Source organism: Amblyomma americanum, chromosome 4 (assembly GCF_052857255.1).
Source record: "Amblyomma americanum isolate KBUSLIRL-KWMA chromosome 4, ASM5285725v1, whole genome shotgun sequence".
Taxonomy (NCBI): Eukaryota; Metazoa; Arthropoda; class Arachnida; order Ixodida; family Ixodidae; genus Amblyomma; species Amblyomma americanum.
In genome coordinates this window covers 208,543,213-208,559,009 of record NC_135500.1, presented here as the reverse complement: position 1 = coordinate 208,559,009, position 15,797 = coordinate 208,543,213, and the positions used below count along the sequence as shown (strand labels likewise).

At 45.4% G+C, this 15,797-nt stretch overlaps 2 protein-coding genes across 2 annotated transcripts in view; one reads left to right on the top strand and one right to left on the bottom strand.

Annotated features, from left to right (window-relative positions):
* Positions 1–7,807: 7,807 nt before the first annotated feature.
* Positions 7,808–13,158, bottom strand: LOC144129206 (ATPase inhibitor mai-2, mitochondrial-like). The gene is made up of 4 exons (XM_077663192.1): positions 13,057–13,158; positions 12,558–12,612; positions 12,181–12,270; positions 7,808–8,093 (listed from the first exon to the last, which is right to left on the bottom strand). The coding sequence occupies exons 1-4, from the start codon at positions 13,113–13,115 to the stop codon at positions 7,962–7,964; spliced, it is 336 nt and encodes a 111-aa protein (XP_077519318.1). The 5' UTR covers positions 13,116–13,158; the 3' UTR covers positions 7,808–7,961.
* A 195-nt stretch (positions 13,159–13,353) lies between these two features.
* Positions 13,354–15,797, top strand: part of LOC144129202 (oxysterol-binding protein-related protein 1-like) — a 79,710-nt gene continuing 77,266 nt past the window's right edge. Inside the window, exons 1-2 of the mRNA XM_077663190.1 lie at positions 13,354–13,808; positions 14,529–14,614. Coding sequence (XP_077519316.1) covers positions 13,640–13,808; positions 14,529–14,614 — 255 coding nt within the window. The 5' untranslated portion in view covers positions 13,354–13,639. The remainder of the gene's footprint in view (positions 13,809–14,528; positions 14,615–15,797) is intronic.

Sequence of the window (15,797 nt, the reverse complement as noted above, 5' to 3'; positions counted from 1 at the left end):
ATTATAAATTTTTATGGCGCAAGGGCAGCTTTGGCCAAAGAATGCCATGGCACAAGGTAGGTTTCATTGCACAAAGTGGGGTCAAAGACCTGTCGGAACTAGGGCAAGTAAGAACCAGCTCCGACAGCGTTGAGGTTCAAACTGTTTTTTTTTTTATTGCGCTGCTCGCGCTGTGGCGGCCTAACCCAACTTCCTCTTTCTTGTCTGTAGCGCGAGGGGCCTTTTCCCAAGCATATCAGCCTAAAGAAGCCGAGTACCGGGCCAGGTGAAGCTTGTACCGATTGTATCACCGGTGGGTACACGGCGGCACTGGGGATCGAACCCCGCACCTCCCGCATGTGAGGCGGATGTTCAAACCATTAGGCCACCGCCGCTGTGTAATGGAAACACTCGAACCTATCGAACACCGAATGTAATAATGCTACACTGGAGTCATGCTCGTAAACAAATAGCATGGTTCTGCAACATGTAATGTTTTCAATGTATCTCTGAGTTTCGCAGCAAATCGTCATCGACAACATCCGCCGATTCAGAACAAATTCCTTTCCCAGTGACCTTCAACTGTCTTGCTCCAGCCGCGTCAACCCTTCCATAGCAGTATTTCCGATCTTATTTCTCCCTGTGCTTCTCTGTCGCCCTCAAGTGTATGTACACTTCGTATCACCACTTGGTGATCATATCCAGCATTCTTGGAGAAAAACTTTGAATACTGGGATATTATAAGGCACTGTTATGGAAATATTGCAGGTACTGGTCCTTTCTTCCAATCCGTAGCAAAATCTTAAATTCAAGGTTTTTCCATTATTCGCATCGAGTAGTTAAGACTGCCATAAAAAACCAATGGGGACATTTTTTTATGACAGCAAGAATATTAACAGTAAACAAATGCAAGCCTGCTAAGGGGACATTCGTGGCTATATTGATTGTTATAGTGAAATCTTACAATATATGAAAAAATTTCGTTCATAAACTTTTTCCCGTTGAAAAATGCTTTTGTCAGAATTGCTGGATCAATATTAACTGTCCTTTCCAAGTTCATCTTCTCATCCTAATTAAAGACAGAACAGCACCAGCATGTATTTGATCTATAGTTCTAGGCTACAAATCTCTCGAGCGTTTTCAAGAGCAAAAAAAAATTCATATTAGTCATGAGATTCATCCCAGCTGTTGTGTGTGTACTTCCTGTTAGAAGGCCAATTCTCTCAGCGCAACTGGGCGTGGTGCACGCGTTTTCCAACGCATGCGAGGACATTCAATTGTTGCTCTGTCTACAGTCCGTATATTAACGACTGTTCTGTGATCTGCTGCAAAACCGACACAGTAAACTGGCTCAGTGGTTAGGGCGCTCGAGTGCTGAGACGGAGGATGCGTGTGCGACCTCGGCCACGCCGGCCACGTTTCGTTAAAGACTAAACGCATGGCGCCCGTGAGCTACGTGATGTTAGTGCTCATTAAAACAACTCCAGATGGTCGAAATTAGTCCGGCGCTCTCCGCTGCCTTCCAAAAACTGTTTGTGCAGTCTATAGACTTTTCACAGACTTCTGTCTATAAAGTCTGTAGACTATAGAGAAACCCTACACTACAGTCTGCCGCCAATAAAAATCCTATAGACAGTCCATAGACAATCTATAGATTTATGGCCATACACATAAGTAGACTTTTGTCTATAGACAGTATATAGACCATGAGTATATAGACAAAAATAAATATCTACAGGAAGGAAAAAGAGTCCATAATAATTCTATAGAATGTCCATAGACCATTTTTTATAGGGGCTGCGGCTTCCGGCATCGCCCATGTCTCGTTGGGACCCCATATAATACTACTGTTGGCGGGCGATCTCAGCGGTCAATGGGTTATGAGGATATGAAAGGCGCGGCGGCACACTCTGGGCGCACGCCTGAACCACGCCGTGAGGGATGGAATGAAGGGAGTGAAAAGTGAGCAGAGTGGATCGAGTGCAGGTACTACATATGCCACGCATGGTGTATGATGTGCGCGGGTGAATCGAAACCACTCTGGCGTGTGTCTTTCTTCTCATTTTCACACCTTTCGCCCCCTTCATCTGTTTCCCTACGGCGCGGTCCATGAGTGTTTCGAGCGAGTTACTACGCCTTTTCATTTTTCGTGGCCACGATCCCCTTCCGGATCGTGGTCACTGTGAGCTGTATGTGAGCTGAAGGCTCACATAGCTTGTGTCTTCTAAAGAACGGTAATTGACCTAGCAATCGATGCCCGCCTCGTTTACCGGCTACAGCAAAGAGTTTAAAAACATATTATATGCTTGCTATTTACAGGGACACACCTTTATACGTTCAGGAAGAAACTCCGTTTCCTGGTGCATTCTGAAGTGAGATAAGAAAAATAAATTGCGTCGGAGCACGTAGTCTTAACTTCGGATTGGGAGCTGGACGTGTTGCCTTTAGACTATAAGAATGGAACATGTGGCGAAAGAGCGGGCGCACTCTCTCGCGCAATGCAAGCTCCGCCGCGAGCCGAAGCAGGTTTTAAAAATGGTCTCCTCTACCCCTGATGCCCATCCTAGTTTCCCTTCTAGGTGCAGCTCCCTGGGGCCCTATAAATGTTATGAATTTATTACGCCTTCGGGAGATGCCGAAGAGAGAGCCAGTTTTTGTTTCTTTTTTGTGCGGCATACGCAACACAGTTATACTGTTTTGTTTTTTTTTAAGGAAGAAGGGGAGGAATGTTGCGATATTCTATTGCTGTTAAGAATTTACGATACGCTCTGCGTTATATTTTTCGGCTTTCATCGAGTCCAGGTTCGACGTCTGTTGCAACTGCCCAAAACTTTTTTTTTTTTAACGTAGCAGGTCGGATCAGTACAGGTCATGTTTTTGCTTGTACGTCGCATATTTTCATTTCTACTTGTATTTCTACTCTCTCCTCTTGCTTCGCCAAGTTCGTTCGCGCACAAATCTGCTTATTCGCAATAGATGAGTTTCCTTTTGCTGAAACTGAAAGCGAGCTTCACTGCAACAATAGTAATTATGAGGTGAAGCCGTCTTTGCGTTTTGATTACGGCCCGGCATGTTAAAGGGACCCTGAAATGATTGCGATGTGCATATTCTAGTGCAACACATCTCTAGAGGTGGTCTTTGTGGGTATGCAAGTCAAAGTTGAAGGTTCTGCGTGGACCGTTTAATTTAGAAATAATTTTTTTAATCCCGCTCAGTAGCTCGCAACCTATTACAGCAACACACCTCACCGCGCGTCCCCTTCCCCGATGACGTCAGTGGCCAGACGGGGGCGAGCTTGAAGGCTGCCGCTTCTACCCACTGACGTCATCGGGGTAGGGGACGCACGGTGAGGTGTGTCACCCCTATCGGTTGCGAGCTACTGCCATGTTTACAATCCCTTGAATAACAATTGCATTGAGAGACAAAAGTCTAGTATCGCAGTTTGGCTTATTGCTCAAGTGACAGAGAAGCTCATTGAATGCTGTCGTGAAGCATTGTAATAATAAGGCGGCCATGAGGTACGTACCTGCAGATATCTCCTTACCGGACAGGTGACGTCAGCTGTAGATTATCGGAAGGGCAAGGCGTACGGCACAGCTGGCAGAACGAAACAAGACGGCTCGCAAAACGGAAACAAGATCAGCAACCTGAGCTGCAACGCGAGAGGGACGATTCCCTCCACGATCCCTCCCGATGCCTGAACACAAAAGCGCCGGTCGTGGAATGTTGCCAGAAATACGGTGTTTACGATGGCACGTAGCCCCCTTAGCCCTCGCGTATCGGTTTCGCCGTACTGCAAGCCACGTGATGGGCCCAAAACGCTGTCGCAAACCAAACAGCTTAAGTGGCCCTTGTATGGCTAAGCCATCTATCGGGCAATACCTCGCAAACAATTAGATTATCTAAGAAGTCAAATGTTCGTCTCCTGCTGGACACTTCGAGTATAATTACCACCTCGCGGTTCACAATAAACTTTTGGAAATTAGCGCTCGTGTATGTTCTTTCTTATTACGCTATTGTGTGTGTTATGTCGAAGGTGCCAAAATGAAAGCACACCGTTAGATCTTGGATGTCCCAAAGCGCGGGCCGCGCTGTATGCGGTGCAATTGTGCGGGCTAGGTATACGAGGCCTGTGTTTCTGTCGTACCACTTTTTTTTTTGGTCCTTTGTGGCCCAAGATATTTTAGATTCCAATTGACGGAAATATAAACGATCACTCGGTTGCCGTGAAGCAACCGCGGCAGCGCAAGCGAGCCGCGACTTCGGTCGTGCCTCTACACTCCGCTAGTCAGCTGCTTCCGTGCGGACCGCGGCTCTTATCATCAGCAGCCTCACTATGCCCAATGCAGGGCAATATTAAGGATGTGCAAGTTAAATATTAAATATTAAGGAAGGGCAAGTTAATTACAAGTGCAAGACACCGCCGTTTGGGAATCTCGCGATACTTCGCCGCGAGTACAGATGACCGAATTCGGAATGTCTGAATGTAGGGAAATTAGAACAGTGAAAGTGTGGTGCGAATCTAATAGCAAATTCCATTCACAAACTATTCGAAGTTTCGAATATTCACACACTTCCACATAAGCTACAAAAGGGCGAAAAAAATGACAGGCATCGCCACCACCAACCATTCCATCAGTTAAACAACAGTGACGTCTGGAGACATTTTTGTTGCATAGAACAAGTGAAGATAACACGCCTGAATATTAAATTAACCTTTGCTTTGCAACCACTAGTACACCTTGTGGCACAAGGTAAGCATGAAGAAAAACTGCATTCAGAAAATGAAACAAGCAAAACCGTCACCCTCAATACGTCATCACCGAGATCACGAAATCGAATCAAATATTTCAGCTTTAGGTCCAAATTTACTCAGCGTCAACTCCAATCACTTACTCGAAAACGAATTTTGCAACTTATGTGCCATCGCAAAACCGGATGGAGTTGCTCACAGCGCCTTTTTAATCATGTCCTGGGGGATTGGGGTGAAGGGAAAGATAGAAGGCAGTGTCTGCGCAAGAAAACAACATATTGGTTGAGTGTTGGAATAGAGGTGGCGCTTTGGGTATATGATTAGAAGTGCGAGTCTGTATTTTCAAACACAGTTCACATCAACACTGTAAGGGTGGTATGCCGGGAAAAGATGTCCACTTTATCTAGCTTCTGCAACTGTTCTGTTGGTCATAAAGTGCTCCTGGGCGTGCGCCAAGCAATGCATATATTTTGTCCCCTTCAGCACTGGAGCTAAACCGCCAACTTTACTGCGGATTGGCCCAACGCCTCGGACATCCGAAGAAGGGCACTCCACATCTACAGAAATATATCAGGCTCCAATCAGTCTTCTTTCTGATAAGCTTGATGCTGCACTATTGTGTTCCCAAAAATTTGCAGCAGGATGAAACAAGATGGCTATACGTTGACCTGTACTTGTTCCCCCCCTATTATGCAATAGTCTACTGATAACCGTTGAAGAATTAAACAAGCTCAAGTTTCCCTCTCTGAAGAAATACCTACCAGTACCCTCAGCCAAGCAAAATACTCCTATGTTTCTTAGCAACAAACCTTCAGGTATATCATAAAAAAAAGGATAGCACAAGGGGCACAGGCAAAATAAGTAGGTATTCATTTTTGGATGCGCTCTTGCCCATCCAGAGATTATATAAAAACACCAGTGATGCTTAAGACCTGCAGCAGGCTGAGACAACAAACTGCATCGCAGGGCAACCAGGCAAGTAATTGGCCACTGCCTGACATTTGGTTTCTGAAGTCAGTTGCAGAATTGTAGAGTGCCAGGTAAGTAACTGAAGTACACTCAAATACTAATGCAATTCACTTTTACCAATCAAATACTTTAGTAGCTTCACAGCAAATCCAACCATGAAATTAGCTGTCAAGTGCCTGTGCAAAAAAAAACTGTGATTTTGACGGCCTAGGAGCCCAGAGTGTACGGCCGCCTAAGGATAAGATCTACTCCTCTCAGCTCAATGTAAAACATATGCACTATAGCACTGAGAAAGCAAAAATTCTTTGATACGCCGACTATTGCAACAAGAAATAGAAGGAGAATCAGTATATATTTGGCTGTACCTGTAGTACCTGTAGCTTGCAGCCACCCACCATGTGTTGAACAAGCTCACACATCGGACATCGCAACAATCTTTCGGCGTTTTATTCATTGATGAATAAAGAGTGCCTCTTGACTAAGTAAAAAAAGCAGAGCTGCGAAGGTGATCTGACCACACGCATCAAGAATTGGAGGAAACAATACTACTCTGCCAACATGACTGCACTTGCAAAGCATGCTTCAGAAATAGCCTGTATGATACTGCATAGCGGAGGAGCAAGCAGTTTTGAGCTTGATACATGCATAAGCACACCAGTTGAGAGCAAGCTGCAAGCCTGCCTGGTTAGCTCATGTGTGAAGACTAACAAAACAAGAAGCAAAACACAAAATGAGCCCTATTGTTGGAACTAAGACATATTCATTCAGAAAAGTCACGAACAAGGTGCATGAACAAAGTATAATAGCATAGTGCTCTAGCCCAGAAACAGCCAACAGCCAATACGCAAAAAAAAAAAAAGTTTCCCCAATGGAAGTTGTGAAGCTATAACAAAAATGGCAAGAAAGATCACTAGACCAATCAGCATGCAAGAAATTAGTGTGTTTGAAATTCCACCACTTAACTGTCAACAATACATTCCATTAACCCATGTTACACACTGAACGGCTTAGGTTTCTAATAAGCTGCAGCAAGGACAATGAACGAAGAATTAAAAATTTACGACTTATTGCTTTCCCTACGGTTTATTAATACCACAAGCTGAAACCTCCGCTCTTCTCCATAACCTTAGGAGAGCCAACACCACAGTCCTGTCCACTTAAATAACGTTCGCATTAGCCAGCAAGTGAGCAAGAGAGCTTTCAGTTACGACATACTGCAACAAAGACACCCTTCAGACTGCAGCTAGTCCGCTACACAGGTCATTGTAACAAGGAAAGATGAAGAGGGTCAACCAAAACATCTCGCATACCACCCTCCACTGGGAGACAGTAATGACGAAAGGAACGCACACATATATATGCACCAAAAACTTTGAAGGGCACTACAGCTCCGCCTCAAGGTTACAACACGATAGCGTTAATGGGTGCCTTCAGTGGCCTGGGGCCCTCTTTGCATATCGCTTTACAGACATGGGCGTTCTTGAATGTTTTTTTCTTTTAATTCACCACTAGACACACAAGGCCTCCCTTTAACCTAGTCGAATAAATGTTCCTCAGTGGTCGAAGAATAGTACGCCCAGTCCACGACCCAAGGGGTAGCGGTTCAAGTCCCAGTTAAACCATTTTTCTTTTCAGCACAATTGTTCTTTTTGCAGAGGCGCTACGTAACAGTGGCGGAATGATGTCACAACTCTGTAGATCAATGGGGAATTATCTAGCGACCTCATCACTGTTGTACTGTGCGATAGTTGTGGGGTGTTTGAATTACCCACAGAGGTCATCTGGTTGTGACGTCATGAACCTCTCAACCAATTCGGACTTTCTCGAAAATGTCGATGCAAGTTTTCTGCTGAAAGGAACCCTTAGTGCTATCACTTTAAAATAGGCACTAAGGCAGTTAGATTTGCACCTTTCACCATGATAAAGGACAGGGTGCTCAAATAACTCAAGACACATCAGGTGTACTGCTATGCACCGCACCTAGAATAGACGGGTGTCTCTCAGCTGGCCTCTTAACCTTTGCCACTAAAACCACACCCACTAAGCTTTGTGACTGCATGCCTCAGCTGGGCTTAAACCTTAAGTGAAAAATGGAGTCAACAGCAATACACTTTGCAAGTCCTTTACTTTCTTCATAGCTACAAAAACCACCGCATGCTGGGGCTTGCTCACTGCTTCATCCACACAGCAACAGGCAAAACAAAACTGGAACAAAGACGGAATCAACGGGTCTCTGGGGACATCCTCCAGAACTGCCAACTCAGTGCTCCTTCAGGTCTCGGATCTTCTTCTTGTGCCTGTCAATCTCTTCCTGATGCTGCTTGATGAGCTTCTCATGCTGCTTGATCTCATCTTCAATGTGGGTCTTCAGCAACTCTATCTGCTGATTTTGCTGTAATCAAATAAAATTATTTCAGTCATTGTGCCAGTATTAATTATAAAAATAAACCTATTTCTAATGAAAAGCGGTTCTCTTATTTTCAGAACTTCAAGCAAAGTTTTTCAGCATGAACTAAGCCAATCAGAGCACATGAAACTTATCAGTAGTGTGATGTACTTGGCAAACAGTTTGAACCATGCCATTAAACAACAGTAATGCAAAGAACACTTAGCTGTAACATGTAGGCAACAAAATATGAGGTCTCACAACAATGACATGCCAATAAGCCACCAAAACTTGGAACAGAGAGCTTATCAAAACATACTGTTGCATCAGAACTCTGACAAATGATTACGCCACAACCCAAGACTGCTAAAAAGACGTGCTTTTAGCACATGATCCTAGAACAAATAATGCCACTGCGGGCAAGAAGGCAATGAGATATGACCTGACTGATGATGACACCCCATAATGTATACATGCCTCTAGAAAAATTGCTAAGTTCTCACTGTATAGTATAGGCACCTTTTACATCGCCAACCTTGTTAAACGCAAATAATTAAAAATAATAAAATATTTTTCTCTCTCAAATAGAAGCAGGCCATGCTTTTTAATTCCTGTGCTATAAAAAAATCAGGAAAACACAGCCCACCTTCAAATATACCCAAGGTTTCAAATATACCCAAGGATCACAGAGTGATCAGTCATTGTGCACTGAACTGAGATTGCGAAGCAATATGCGGGATTTGGCATCAGCATGGGGGTGCACCCTTTTGGTGCCTCACAGCCAACGGTGCAACACTGTGAGCTTTACTAGCAGCCAATGATGTAATGACTTTAAACCACTTTTCTTGGTGAACTGAACACTGCCCACTGTAATGCCAGTTAAGGAAGCTGTGAGTATTATGATAAATAAACTGCCATCATAAACAAAAAAGTGATCCAGACGCTAAATGTGGGCTGACCAAAATCACCTCCCTACTGCCACTGAAAAGGGATCCACACATGTTAACTGAATGAAGAAGCATGAACACATCCTCACATGTGACCCTAAATGGTGAGGCTGGGCAGAGTTCTGTGTACTTCCTCACCCAACCAAGGCATACTGAGATGCCCTCCTCATGGGTTCTCAGCCTCCCTCCTGGCAATCATGACTGGGTGTCTAAGTTGTTGAATGGATGGCACAAGCAGAGGGAAGGTGATATATTGTGCAAGTGCCCCCCCCACCTCCAAGTTAACCAATGCACTGAGACAGTCAATGCTGTTGTTTAACACCACCCAGCAGCTATTCAAGTCAATGCAAGTCCAAAATTCCAGGGCAGCAGGGATGCAAGACTTTTTGAAAGGTTTAGAGCACACTTTTTTTTGCTAACTGTTTTGGAAACAGTAACATCTGTCATTAACTTTTTTTTCACAGGCAAGTAGACTCGTTTGTTCCTATTTCTCCTTTTTATGACCCCAAAGTGTACAGAAGGAAGCCAACAGCCACCAAAACCAAGAAGCATAGGGGAATGTTTCTCTTTTTAATTTGTGGTTTTGATCAATCGGTGATTAATAGTGCAATTACTTTAGCGCTAAAGGATAACTGATTACAAAGCAGAAGAAAAAACAATATGCCACCGGGAGGATCCAGTGGTCATGAGTAGTACAATGGACGAAATGGTCATTAGCAATGCTAGCAGCTGATCTGTCAGCTCAATCTGGATGATTATATTCTAAAAAGCAACATTCAGCAAGTGTTGCTTCAGGCATGCTTAAAATCAGACTCCAAACGCGAAACATTTCAAGCAATTTCACGTGAACCCTGCTAACATGCAAAATGTAACTGGCAAACAGCACAATGAGCACTGCTCTCCACAACGTGAGTGCACAAGTTATTGGTTGTCATTTACTGCTCTCTCCGAACACCCATGTCTGTGCTACCTATTGTATTTCAACTGGGTTTCAGCTTCCGACTTGTAGAGCGGCTTCATCTCCACCATGTCTGAATGCTCCTGTCACACGAAGTGTTAACCTTTCATGCGAGTCAAGTTGTTTATAAGCTGAGAAAATGAGCCCCTCATCAAATATTTATGAAAAGGCTTGGGTTCTTCCTTTCAAGTCAGCTTTCATCTGTCTCAGGTTAAAGAGGTTGGGACATCAAATTTTAAAGCTATAGTAAGCTTGCTATGGGCTTCCTCTGTATGTAAGGTCACCCACAGCAAAGTATTGAACGCAACAAGCGCTTCAAATATATTTTAATTGAGCTCCAAAGAGTCCCTAAGTGCTCTTTCTCACAATGGAGGCCTATTGCTAGCGCTGTAGGTGGTGACGTAGAGCCCTGGGAATGATATCAGTGAATAACAGTGATGTCACAACACAGTAACGTGACATACTATGAACGGCGACGCGCGACATTGGCGAGGCGCTGCCCGACGCTGCTCGGCGACTCATCTGTCGGTGTGCTCATCGGCATACATGCCGTTGCTGACGCATCAGCCGGCACCTTATATTGACGGCCGAGCGAAACCTTCACGTTGATGAGACGATGACTCTCTTGTTTGCACCTTCGCCGTAATACGTAAAAGCGAATTAAACGAGCGACTACAGTTCATATGTTCACCCTTCGGCTCACCTGCAATACAAATAGGCCTAGCAAGTCTGCCGGGTTCGTATGTGCAGTGTCGGCGACTGTGAAGAGTGCGTTCACAAGTTTTAGCGGACACATATGGTCATCGAGCGTGGTTTTGACAACAGTGACCTTAAATCGAGGATTGTTTACATCATAGGACGCAAATAAGTCAAGCGGGAAGCGCCGCTGCTAGGCGGTGTGACCCAGCCTTTCGGTCAATGCTGCAGGCGGCCGCGGCGACAGCTACAGTTGTCGGTGTCGCTTGAGGGCAACAAATTAAGCCATTTTGTTTATCTCAAAAGGTGCCGAACATACCTCTATATAAGACCATTTAAATTTAAGTACTGGACAAATCGGAAAAAGCAAAAAAGCAGTTACAACGAGTCAGAAAGGCTGGTCCTACGCGTTGTCAACAACCTGTGTATGAAGCATTCCCCAGTCTGACGCTCGCATTCTTCGGCGATTCTTGCACAGTTATCGCACTGCGGAAACAAGTAAACCCGCAATCGGCGCAAAAGAGATGAGCTTGCTTAACCTAAGTGGAATGCAGTTTGCAATTCATGCCGAACTAACGCGCCCAATTGGTGCCTGTATACAGATGCAGATATTTAAACAAAAGTAACGCCGAGATGCCGTCGTCGCCATGGGCGCATCCCTAGAGATGTTACGTACCCTTGCGGTTAATTCTGAACCCTGTAAAACTGTCTAGAAGCGTTCATTTAGCAAATACATGGACTGTTTGCTAAGCTAGCAGCAGATATTGTAATCAGCAGCCACGGAGCCCTGAGCAGTCTCGCAGCACGGCTGTGCGGGCCGCACGATGTGAAGACAGAGAAGGGTATTGGTTCCTAGGAAAACTGAGGCATCGTGTCGCTGTAATGTGACCACGGTCAGCTACGGGCCACCGACACAGACGTCTGCCGAGCATCGGCGTCGGCGCGGCAAAGTGTAATACAACGCAGAAACCGCGTTGGCATATGCGGTATGGCGATTGAGATCGACCGAAGCGAGCCGCTTGGTTTCAGGACTCGCTCGCTTGGCTTTTCTCAGCACATCGCAGTACCGACCAAGTTTGTCGGCATATGATTTCGAAAGGCGCTGCTATCCACATCATGTGTACGAGAACAGACGACGCAGCAATACGTGCGTCACAACTTTTGGGGCCCATGCAACCAGGGTTGCTGCTCTTCCCTGACCGAGACTTCGCAGCACACCCCGCCGCTCAGAAATCGCTCAGTATAAATAATGCAATAATAAATTATTTACCGCACTTATATGAATTGCGCAGCGTGTATCACACGTCCTGGGACAATACGCAACGTTTGAAACAAAGAACACGCCAACCAAAAATTTGGTGTCTCCACCCCTTTAACATTATACCACCGAAGAAAAAGTTGCGCAGCTACCGGCACTGCACATCTGTCAGGCTTGTGAGGTACTATGTCCGAGTTGATAAATGCATGCGTGGTCGCCACGGTCTGAACTGACCAGCTTGCGAAAGTACTCTTCCTCCCGGGCTGCCTCCATCTTGCCGAAAGCACCGCCAGCTTCACGCACGCTGCCGCCACCGCCGCCACCCTGTAGACCAAAGTTAACAACACATTAGCACAGGCTTTTTTTACGGTTGCCTTACGCGCAAGCTCAGGTGGAAGAAGTAGGCATGAAGTACTTGGGTGGCTCAGCACCAGTCCTGGAATAAAAGCAACTCGCCATATAAAAGCGCGTCTCGGTTAAGATCCTGAAACTGCCCGCGGCTCAAAGGCCGAAAAAAAAAACTATTTCTATGAGAGCTAGGTTGCAGTAGCGACACCAGATTCTAGCCAAGAAAATGCAGCGAATTAATGGAAGAGTTGGAGATGACCCACCTTGCCAGAACCACTGCCCCATTCACCGGACTGTGACTGCAGGAAACGCGCTTGGCTGAAAGAGAAAACGAAGTAAAATTCCCTGCGTAACCACTTATTTAATGAAAATACGCAAAATATCACCAGACCTAACTTGAATAATGGAAAACAAACACACGAAACTGCGCCCCGCACAGCACTTCACCGTGCTTTAAACAAGAGAAATTTGGCCTTAAGCACGAAAATGCTTCGAAAAAAGGACGTCTGTAGAGCCATATGTATATGCAAACACGATGCATCAACAACGACGCACAGTGGGTGTCTGCAGGCCTGCAGCAGTCGCATACAGAAAACACGTTGACCCTTTGAGATCGCTAGGTCGTCTAGGGCTAAACTTTCTTATGCTATCTCGTAAACAATGCTTGCAAGCAGCATGGAATCTTCGCGCTCACCAACTTCACTGGTTAAGTTTCTTTTTTCGCAAACACGCACAACAGCAAACCATGGCACACATTTTTACCTTAAGCATGGGAGAATCTTGAAGTTCCTCACCGCCCGGCTACACTGCTGCAACGCCATTTTACCAGTGGAATCAGGATGATGGCACGCCGCAGGCACGCACGCTTCTGAAATATCGCGAAAAAAATTATATTTTGTGACTGCGTTTTCAATATTTAAAAAGCACTGTAATTATTTTTGGTTTATTTTGTAGTAAAAAATTATCTAATGTTGTTATAAAGTGAGGTGTTGTTACGCAACTTCGGCGCTATAACAGTACTAATGTGTCAAGAAGAAAATGATAAGCCAAAATTTGGACAATAGTTTTGACACGTGACTGTCGCTGCGTGTGGTTTCTGGTTGTCGGCAACGTTGAAACTGCGGCAGCGGGTCGTTTATGACAGCTCACCCTCGCAGTTATTCATTACATTTAATACGGCTTCGCGGTGCTGAAACGCATCACAGAGCGCGTTCACCAGGCGTCGTCTGTTCTACGAGTGCCCCGAGGAGGCGTTGTGTGTGGAGCAGTGCGGAGCTTACGTAACGCCCGTCTCGTGCTTGCCCGTCAGACGTAGACAAGAAAAGCGGTGTTTTGTGTTTCGTAAATGACGATCATGAGCGTCCTGTCGGACGACGAAGACGCCAGTAGTGCTGTGGAACTATCTCCCGAAGATGAACTATTGCAAGCGGCTAGGTCGGGGTCCTACACCGTCGTCGAGAATCTCCTGAACAATGCCACAGCGAATAAGGTTGCCCCCAACGTTGACTGCAAAGGTTCGGGCCTGTCATATTTCTGTCTTCGCCAGCCGGTCGGATGATCGGTTACCAGCTGATGTGGTGCTCGACATTTTTCGCCATTTGTCGCCAGTGCCGACAGCAGTGTGCAGTCTGCACTCTTATCCATTTGGACCATGATTAAAGGAGGCGTGAACACGATAAACGCATATGAACTTTGTCGCAGAATGAAGCGTATCTTGACAGCCTTTGTTTGAACTTGCACTTTTGTACGTCGTAAAAGTTCTTAATTGCATTTGGAAATAATCCTAACGAAATCAATTCGAAAAGATTTGTGACTGTGGTTTAAAAGATAACGAAGGAAATATTGTGCCCCTAAGCTTTGGGGCATTTGTACTTTCTTACTGATACGATGTTTTGATTGGTTGGTTCTGTTCATCATGCAAATCTTCTGAGCCATCGCGGTGGCTCGGTGGTTATAGTGCTCGGCCGCTGACCTGTATGACGCGGGTTCGATCGCGATCGCGGCGGTCGCATTTCGATGGACGCGAAGAGCTAGAAGCCCGTGTACTGTGCAATGTCAATGCACGTTAAAGGACCCCATGTGGTCGAAATTATCCTGAGCCCTCCACTAAGGAAAACCGTAACCCGTAATATTTTTCCTACATAGCTATGCAGTTATGTCTAGATAACACTAAAATAGGTGCCGTTTTCTCTTGTAACAGTCATTTTGGGTCCTTTTGTTTTCGTTTTTTCAAGGTACACAAAAGGCGAACTTAGGCTGGACACCACTGCATCTAGCATGCTACTTTGGGCACTTTGATGTGGCCGAACTTCTGCTTGAGGTTTGTATGGACATTTATGGAAAACATTCCTATATTAAAATTCCTTGAGCCATCTAAAATTCTTGTAACGGTGCACTCAGCCACTGGACAGGTTTGTGTGTGTAGTTACAGCTGGCTGACAAGGATGAATGAGGTGTCCATCTGTCACCTGCATCCTGTGGCTGTTTGCAGCAATGGTGACGAAAACGCAGAGCATTTGTACATTTATTTATTGTCGAACCAGATTTAGGCAGTGGTCACCCGCCGCGGTGGCTCAGTGGTTAGGGCGCTCGGCTACTGATCCGGAGTTCCCGGGTTCGAACCCGACCGTGGCGGCTGCGTTTTTATGGAGGCAAAACGCTAACGCGCCCGTGTGCTATGCGATGTCAGTGCACGTTAAAGATCCCCAGGTGGTCGAAATTATTCCCAAGCCCTCCACTACGGCACCTCTTTTATCCTTTCTTCTTTAACTCCCTCTATCCCTTCCCTTACGGTGCTGTTCAGGTGTCTAAGGATATATGAGACAGATACTGCGCCATTTCCTTTCCCCTCAAAAACCAATTATTATTAATATTATTATTTTGGCAGTGTTGTGCACTCTTTCTGTACTCTACTGTTTAATCACACTTCAGTGACATCACAAAAAATAGAAGGTAAAAGCCGTGAATCATAGATAACACTGAAGAACCTCTTGTGCAGTGACCTCGTTGCCATTGTGGGCGTGTTGTGTGCACAACATGTAAACCCAGCCAGTGCAATAGATAGGATACAGGCAGCGCAAGGACTTGCACTTAGCCAGAACTGAAGGCCGTTATACTGACATGGAAGTTTAAGTGCACAACCAGGTGAGGACAGTGAAGAAAGGTGGCACACGAGCGCTAACTTGCAACAATTTATTACGAACCACACAGCAGAATATAAAGTCCTGGCCTGGCATCACAAAAGCACAGCCAGCACAATGATCAGTGACAGTGCAAGTATTGGGATTCCTTTGAAGATGGCACAATAGGCTGCTTGGACACACAGATATCCCAGAAACGGTCAATCAACTCTGCTTCCATGATTTTGCTCTCCAATTGGCAGCTGCTTTTTGTGGTGATGTTGCAATCCTGATAGATTGGCGAATGGTTCAATTTTGCACCAGAGTTTTCTCATGAGCTAGAACTGGGTTCTGCACACGGATCTACACTTGATTCACATTTCC

Excerpts from the sequence above, each read along its gene's own strand:
- LOC144129206 (XM_077663192.1), bottom strand. The coding sequence starts at position 13,115 with ATGGCGTTGCAGCAGTGTAGCCGGGCGGTGAGGAACTTCAAGATTCTC. Across the intron at positions 12,613-13,056 it reads AAGATTCTCCCATGCTTAAG|CCAAGCGCGTTTCCTGCAGT; the intron begins GTAAAAATGTGT and ends TTTCTCTTTCAG. Across the intron at positions 8,094-12,180 it reads AAGAGTACTTTCGCAAGCTG|CAAAATCAGCAGATAGAGTT; the intron begins GTCAGTTCAGAC and ends ATTTGATTACAG.